We start from the raw sequence: 9,028 nt of genomic DNA on the forward strand, positions 1-9,028 counted from the left end.
ATGAAACATTGTTATATTGTTCCATTTTTATTTCATGATGCATCTATGAAAGTAGGCAATATTTATTTTATGTAACAGCATCCTTTTATTTTATGTATCACATCAATGGTATTTAGTCTCCTAAAAAGGCCAAGCTACTGGACTTTATGCATGAGGACTCTCTCAATCTGGTAAACAAATCAATGAATGACACATACTGAAATGCTGTTCATTTCCTGATATTTACAACAAGTACACTAATAAGGTCAAATAATGGGGCAAGGTTAAATGATAAGGTCTCTCTTCCAACATGAAAAAACGAATTTGTGCTTTACAGTTTCTCATTCTGATGTGAACAGAAGCCTGCAGCACAAGACTGTTTCCAAAGGGCCAGTCCGACATCCAAAAGGATCTGATCACAAATGACAGGCAACATTTTAAGTTTAACCCACTTGTGGACTTCATGTTCTCTACTGCGCTTCAGGCAAAAAAATCCCACCAAGTGAAAAAAAAATAAATAAATAAATTAAAAAAAATAGCAGGTAGCATAAGGATGAACATAATAAAATAATGAATACAAAGAATTTCAGATTATATGCACAAACAAGAAATTTAACTTTAGTTTCAGTTTTACCTTAGAGGACTTACAATAAAGGATAAGAGGAAAAGCAAGGTCATGTAAGAGTGTGTGCGTGTGTATGTACAAACATTGTGTTTTTCTATAAAGAAAATAAAAAAAGGGGGCTTGTTGTGGTAGTGCATATGCATACTTTGTTCTGCAGCAAAGTAGCTGACTACGGCTAACTTTCCCCACAGGCTACTCATGTTGTTGTACTATAAAAAGGTGTCCGGCTACACAATAATATGGTGTTTTTTTTTTTACTTTGCTTTCATCTTAGATACACAGCAGTGGCAATGCCGATGCTGTACAACACGCGCTACAGCTCCAGGAGACGAGTCACCATAATGATCTCTGTTGTCTGGGTTCTCTCCTTTGCTATATCATGTCCCCTGCTGTTTGGCCTCAATAACACAGGTAAGAGGGAGTTGAATACAAATCTTCTCTACGGTCACTGTCATGTATTTTGTGTATTTGTCTGACTGTTTACCCAGGCGGCAATAGTTCTACATGGCTTCACTCTACAAACTAATGTCAGTGCCGCGCAGCCATTTATAGAAACACTAATGTAATTTTTGAACAAGGTTCTACTCTCAAGATTCACCTATCGTAGTATAAGCCTTGGTCCTTCAGGTTGGTTAATATTTAGCTGCAGTCAGTCAAACCTTTGTTTCACCAGGCTACACGTGAAGTTATTTGCAATAAGTCTGAAAATGCTGAATGTTTAGCACTTTTGTTCTCACATCCATTACTGGATCCTAACTATAGATAACTATGTAACTCTGTTTACACATGCTGGACTCTTGGAACCATTTTACTGGCAAAACCCTGGACGACAGTGAAATTGGCAATTCAGCAGTGGCAGCAAGTTCGGTGCAAGACAAACCTAAAACCTACATCCAGTTTTCTGAGAAAATTTAGGGAAGCAACCTGTCTATGTGCTTGGTCTGTCCATTGCTTTGAGCAACAACTAAGCTCCAAGCTGCAACAATTTTAAGCTGGAGCATCTTTGCAGTGAGTGAGGCAAGTGTTTAAAAAGTAATTAGATTTTCAAAACCAAAACAGCCCCCAGTTTAAGCAAATATGTCTTCCTCTATTCAGAACATGCAGCATGAAGTTTTCCATTCACCTTGCGCTCATCTCCGCAGCAACCCGCGACGCGTCTCTCTGTGTCATCGCCAACCCTGCCTTCGTGGTGTACTCCTCCATCGTGTCCTTCTACGTACCCTTCATCATTACTCTGCTGGTTTATGTGCAAATTTATGTGGTCCTGAGGAAGCGCAGAAAACGTGTGAACACAAAGCCAAAGCGGCATGTGTGTCAGCCCGCTGACACCGATGTAGCAACTTCACTGAGGGTGAGTGGCTTCAAAATTATGGCTCCTGTTTACAGCTTGGCAGCTTTATTGATTCAATATAAATGAGTTACCTCTTTGTTATGCGAGAGCTCTTTATTTTTATGTGATATTTTACCGCTTTAAAATAACATTTTCTCCACACATTGTTTAATGTAAACATGTGGGTACAGACAATATCCTTTATTTAAAATTTATATGCCTCTGCAAATCAAAACTCTTTTCAGCTCAATTACATTTGACAGTTTTAAAACAGGCTGTGTCTACAATTGGCATTTAGTTAAATAAAGCAAAAAATAAAAAACAGAATATAAAAAAAAGATGAAGCGGAACCAGATGGATTTTTTTTTTTACATCAAACTTAAATTTATAGTTACTATAAATTATTGTTGGTAGTTGTACTACAGTTGATAGTATTTTATGCATATGAGGATGCAATGTTAAATGTGCATTAGCTGCTAGATTTCATCGTTAGTTATTAAACTGCATTAAATGTAATGTACCTTAGAGGACCTTTTCATTCAGTGGCTATTGATTTTCTCAACATGAAGAAACTTGCAGGAACTTTTGTTTCGAACTAAACTTTTAATCAGATTCTCATTATGCTCAGCCTCATACTGGTCTGCCAGTCAAATATAGACAATACACACACACACACACACACATATATATATATATATATATATATACATAGATATATATATATATCTCTCTATATATATTTCTCTATATATATCTATATATATATATATAAGATATAATTAAAGATTAATTAACATGTTTTATTTCTAGATAAAATAATATTTGTTAAACAGCTTATTACTTGTCTGTGAAGTTAAATTTTTCCAAATCAATTGAAAGATCCCATTGTTGCCAAACCACACCCTCCCTTTTCCACCCCCCGACACCAAAAAACCTAAAAGATCTCATCATATCCTCACATCCACTATTACTTGTCTGTCTGTTCTTAGACAGCCCCGTTAGTCGGGGTTTTGAGGTCGTACCGTCTCCTGGCCTCACACAGCTGTTTCCGTTGCAGGATAAGTGCACTCATCCAGAAGATGTAAGGTTGTGCACCATGATTGTGAAGTCCAATGGAAGCTTACCTGCCAACAAGAAAAGAGTGGTATCTTCTCTTTTTCTGTCACTTTTTGAAATTGTTTGAGTCTCATTTCTGTTCAAGTTTCTTCTTTTTGAAAAAAGCTCTAGACTTGCAACTAATGCTGTTTTGATAGTCCACCAATTCATCAATATATTTCTAATTAGTCTGCTTTAAAAAAAAAAAATCCAACTCTATTTTTTTCTGAAGGCCTACCTGTTGTATGAAACATGTTTAAATTTCAAACTTGCATAATTTGTCACTGAACCTATTGACTATATATAAAGACAACATCGTGTTCACAGCTTCCAGTGCATTGCAAACATTACCCATCAATTATTTGTGGTCAATATTGTCATTTATGTCAACAAACATTTGCAAACCTAGTGGGCACAGATAAAATATGTTCACTATTATACAAAACTTTTTAAAATAACCCAATAACCCAATTCTTTAGAGCTGCCTTCGATTCATAACAACTACAGTATTGATTCCTTCTTGCCTTCATTCCAGTATTTGATCAAAATTATTTAGACATCATTAGTCTAAATGTAATGTTTGTTGCTTTTTTGCTGTTGTCAACACATTTGATTATTATCTTTTGTTTTTATTGTGTAACGCACTTTGATAAAATGTCAAATACATATAAACTTGACTTAAATGACACCACACCTTTGTACAAAGCAGTATATATTTTTAATACATTATTTTTAATGTTACCCTTTTCTTCAAATGATCAATGACATCCTGCTTTGCTTGCCTTGGACTTCAGATTTTCATCAAAGAAGCTGCCACTGACGGGGATGACTTGGAGCTGGATGAGCTGAACAACAGCGGCAGCAGCCAGAGGCAAAGACATCAGACACACAGTGCCCTTGGAGACACTCCGGCCACTAGTCACCAGCAGCTAATGCCCAACAAGGCCAATGCTAGCCTCACCTCCACGCCTCCCACACCCCCCGAGGACGGCCACAAAGCAGAAAAAAACGGCGAGCCCAAGGAGGCCCTGGCTGACCCAGCACCAGTTGTAGCCAAAGCCTTCCAGACACAGGCGCTACCTAATGGCAAGACTCAAACCTCTGTCAAAAACATGAGCAAGAGGAAGATCTCCCAACAAAAAGAGAAGAAAGCCACTCAGATGTTAGCCATTGTCCTCGGTACGCTTCATCTACTTAATGTTTCTTTCATTTTTTTGTTTATTTTAGGCTAACATTCTCAGTTTTTGTGTAGGGCTATCAGCAATGAGCACAAATTAATAACAATCGTGTCCGTTTTAGAGGAAACAACTCTTGTTTACAACTTTCTGTTTTATTGGTAAATGATTTTGTTAACCCATTTAAACCCAAATTTTTCCCAGACATGAAAATATTAAAATCAGACGTCATTCATAGCCCTTTGAACTAATCAAGGGGAAATAATTTAAAAAATTGTGGAAAAATATATGAAAAGGTGTGTTTTATAATATTTAATATGGTGCTCTTACTAAGCTAAGCTAAAAGTGCTTTTTCCAAATAGAAAAGATTGTAAAAGGTGAACATTGTTTCTTTAATTAAATGTATCTTTCCACAACATTACTTTATTGCAACTTTTTCTCTGTAAAGTACAAATTTGACTATCTGTATATTCTAAACCAAGATAAATTTGGGTGTTTAACTGTTTATGCATAATTATAAAGAACTTCAGTCTGTTGTATTGATATGTTATCCCATTAACCTAGATCATAAAGATAACATCTATAGTAGAGGCCTTCATTTCTATTATTGAAAATCATGAACATCTGTCAGTCTCACTGTCATACAGTAATAAATTTAGTCCAGGGGCCTTCAACTCCAGGGATTAGAAGTTTTATTAAAATGCAGGATTCTTTATTATTTAAACTAAATTGAGTGCAAATTTGTTTTTGATTGAAATAAGTAAGTCTTGTTTACCTATTTCAATCATAATATTCATTTTGCATTTTACATAAGTTTTTTAAAATTATGACAACATTTTAAAATTCAGATTGTGGAATGGCACAATTGCTCATTTCACTATTGAATTTGAAAAAAAAAATAATTTATCAGTTGTCTTCACTTATCCAAAAATTCAATGTACCTTTGACTTGTTAAACTTCATATTTAAGGTTGTTTAGTGATCTTTAAGCATAACATTGTTTTGATGAGTTGTCGTGATTTCAGAATCAAGCAAAAATAATGGTGACTACATGTTCTTTTAGAATCAAGCGGTTCTAATTAAACCACTTAGGGAACGCAGCTTGAAACTGATAGTTAAATTGTTATTTAGGCTCTAATTAGCAACAGGACATTCTGTCACTGAGCTGTTCTACATTTTTGTCTAAGTCTCCAACACATAATTGGCTGCCTGGGTGAGCATATTGTAGAATAATACAAAAAAGAAAAAGAAAAAAAAAGAAATCAAACTGATGCAAGAAACAGTAATGATTTCTGTGCTCTGAGAGCAACTTTTGTTTGCAAACCCATATTCTGGTCTAATATACAGCAAGGGCTTGACTTTGTTTTCTCTCTCACTTACAATGTTTCTCTCCTACTATCTCCTCAGGTGTATTCATCATATGTTGGCTGCCATTTTTCATCACCCATATCTTGAACACCCACTGCACCAAATGCAAAGTTCCCGCTGAGATGTACAACGCTTTCACTTGGCTGGGCTACGTGAACAGTGCTGTAAATCCCATCATATACACCACCTTTAATATCGAGTTCAGGAAGGCGTTCATTAAAATCCTGCACTGCTAAGCTGCTGCATCCCTTACAGATCAGACTGAGGGAAAGGGCACAACTAAAGGGCCTGGCAATTACCTCATCCTGTGAAAGGAAAATGCACCACATTGGGAGAAAAAAAACTGAAAAGTTACTAAAAAACTGGCAGTGTCTTTTTGGAAGACGCGTTGACTACGTGTGTGTGATTTGTTTGTGGAGTCCTGTTCTCCAGATAACTGAATGTAAAACAAGAAAAGTCTGTAACAATGATCTGTTTATGGAGAAAAAAAAACAAAAACAACTAACACTATTCTCTAAAATCATTGTGTGTGTTATGTAAGGAGTCATATGTGTATACCACACACATGCAAGTAGCATACTGCTATTTATTATGTGCGTACTCCATGTTCCCATGATGGAAAAGCTACGACGTCAGTGTTCATGGCAGTGTTGATATCGATGCATCCGATCTTACTCTTGAAATCTCTTACGGGTTGGAAATGTGTAGGGAAGGAAAGATTTACTTACTGTACAATGTGACGATGCCAATATTTGCAATTTTGCATTTTATAAATAATCTAATATTGTATCTTAATGAATCAGAATATCCTTGAGAAATTAATTTCTTTCATTAATTCAATTCTAAAAGTGAAACTTATAAATTCATTACATGCTGAGTAATATATTTTCTTCTGATCATTTTAATTATTATGGTTTGCAACTGATATAAACCTAAAATTCACTTTCTAAGAATTGTGGTTTACTAAAAAAAGTAGTTTTTTGTTTTGTAGGGTTTGTTAGACCCTGGTTCTGAAAGTCGGATTTTTGCTACACACTTTCTCCTTCTACTCAATTTTCCCTCCGTTTGGTGGGATAGAATACTATATGGTCAATCTTCAACATTTTGTAGAACAAAATGTTGGGTTTTCATCAGCTGTAAGCCATAATCATCTTAATTAACAGAAATAAATGTTGGAGTTATATTATTCTTTTCTGTAAAGACTATAATTCAATCTCACTTTTAGAATTTATATTATGACAGAATTAATCTTTTGATATTTTATTTATTGAGATGCATGTATTATTATTAATTATTATTATTATTATAATTATAAATATTATTTTCATTTTCTGTACTGTACATAGTTTTCATAACACATTATCTGTGAATATATGCCTGCAACGGAAAAGTGATGCATGTTTTACTGCTCCTCTACTTGACTTTTCATGAAATGTATGTTACAAAAATAGCAAAGGATCTCCAATAAATGAAAATAAAATGCATAGTTAAGTGCCACACAAATGTCACTGTTTGTTGTATGTGTCAATACAAGCTAAATTATAATTTAAAACTGTTACTGTTTTGGTAGTCTTTGTTTGATTAATGTAGCCGCTTTTGCTTTTGCTTTGCTTTGCTGCAGTTGAGTTGTTTTATGGCAAACTAATGACCTGTATGTGGAGTTTGCAGCTTCCAGGTTTAATTATTTGGATGTGTATAAAACCCCAAAGTGGTCCCCCAGGGGTTCTGCAAGTGAGAACGAGGTTAGGTCGATGCAACAGAAACAAAAGCTGTTGCAATAAATCACTGAAAGCTGTTTGGAGTGACACATTTTCAATATATTCAGTACAACCTTAAAGACATTATCAATAGGAGCCAGTATGTATTAAAGTATCCGTATGCTAAGAGAGGTGGCAGCATTTAAGATGATGTGATTTTACAGTATTTTTCACAGAAGTATGAACATGAGTTTTCCATCAAAAACTGTAAATGCCAATTTAATTTTATTTTCTGATCAACACCCAACTTCAAGAATTGATATAGAAACTATAGTTTCTCATAAAAATTCCTGAGTACTTTCCCACATATGGTCTAGAATAACAAACATATCAGTGATCCAAGATTAAAATATATTTTTAAGGAAAAACTTTTTCTGCAATTTGAAACAATAACAGGAGTACATACTAGAAAACTTCTTAAGAAATTTAACCGGAACCTGCCAAAGTGTGCCCCATTGGTTGGAACCCAGAGTTCTGATGCTAAAAATGTGCAAGTCATGTCGTCATATTTGTTAAATTAGAAAATGCATTCTAGACAATACATTTTGAAAATAAAAGCCTTTGATATAGTATTACAAATACTACATCAAGATTAAATCATTTTATTAGTGAAAAATCATCAAAATTAACAAATGTAAAGACACTGTAAGAAATGTATTTAATCCAACTATTGTGTTTCATTTAGTGAACTGAGATAATGAAACAATTTAACTTTTCAATAATATTCTAGTGTATTGAATATAAGCCTATAATATTAGTTAGGTTAAGCGATCACTCTTTACAACTTATTAAAGGTGTAATAGAAGTACAATCATTTTCTGTTAATTTTTCTTCTGTCTATCAACAGCCGTGTTGTTGACGCCTCTGTTGTTGCTGCTGCCGCAGTGCTGGCCATACTTCTGATTGAATTTCTGATCGTATTAGGGAAACGTTAGAGCGTTGGCAATTCAGTTCCAGGCGTCAGTTCCCCTTAAGCCCTCAGGGCTCCAGTTAAAGCATTACTAAAGCTTCTTTCTTCTTGTTTTTTAGCTGCAGCGCTCACACCTCCTCTTTCTGGACCCTATGTGTCCCAAATATATTTTTAAATGCTGCATGCAGAAATGACACATGACCTGGCTGTGATACTTTTCTTGACAACATTTATGATGTTGCACTCTGCATCGCTGGGTCTACTGAGCAGAATATCAAAGATGGGGTAAAGAAACAAGGATGGAAGAGTTGGCAGTCTGCTGTGAATGAAGTTAGAGGCTGCAGCATGAAACATGGGGTCCATGTGAAAGCCTTTGTTATGTCAATCATCTGTTTTCTTTCTGCCTTTAGTCTCCAGTCACTGTTTTTTCCCTTATCCCCACAGAACATTTCATACTGAGACAAGTCAAGAAAAACTGCTGGGAGTCTGAGTAGGATAAAGGCTTTTGTTATTGTTTAGGTAACAATAATTAAGTAATTTTACATGCTTTAAAAAAGGCTTATGGCTTTCAATGTTCAGCACAGACTGAAGAACATCACTGTGAGCTGGGTTAAAATGCTCATAGACTACTCACTTCATAGGTTTTGCAAAAGGTCTTGGTGGTATTTTAGCCGGCTAAAATAAGAGAAAGAAAAGAGAAAATATTAGAAAAAAAGTTAAGTGTGTGTTTTGAATCTTTACATCTTGATCTGGCTAAACATAATATCTCTTTGCCATCATGTTTGCTTAT

At 35.0% G+C, this 9,028-nt stretch overlaps 1 protein-coding gene across 3 annotated transcripts in view; it reads left to right on the forward strand.

Annotated features, from left to right (window-relative positions):
- The window catches only part of drd2a (dopamine receptor D2a), a 55,555-nt gene extending 48,481 nt beyond the window's left edge, over positions 1–7,074 (forward strand). Inside the window, exons 4-8 of one of the 3 annotated variants that reach the window (XM_044120605.1) lie at positions 879–1,015; positions 1,747–1,955; positions 2,992–3,078; positions 3,824–4,208; positions 5,611–7,074. In XM_044120605.1, the coding sequence (XP_043976540.1) occupies positions 879–1,015; positions 1,747–1,955; positions 2,992–3,078; positions 3,824–4,208; positions 5,611–5,807 (1,015 nt within the window). In that variant the 3' untranslated portion in view covers positions 5,808–7,074. The remainder of the gene's footprint in view (positions 1–878; positions 1,016–1,746; positions 1,956–2,991; positions 3,079–3,823; positions 4,209–5,610) is intronic. The other 2 variants (XM_044120606.1, XM_044120607.1) reach the window with 2 other exon arrangements.
- Positions 7,075–9,028: the final 1,954 nt, after the last annotated feature.

This window comes from Gambusia affinis, linkage group LG06 (assembly GCF_019740435.1).
Source record: "Gambusia affinis linkage group LG06, SWU_Gaff_1.0, whole genome shotgun sequence".
NCBI classification, from domain to species: Eukaryota; Metazoa; Chordata; class Actinopteri; order Cyprinodontiformes; family Poeciliidae; genus Gambusia; species Gambusia affinis.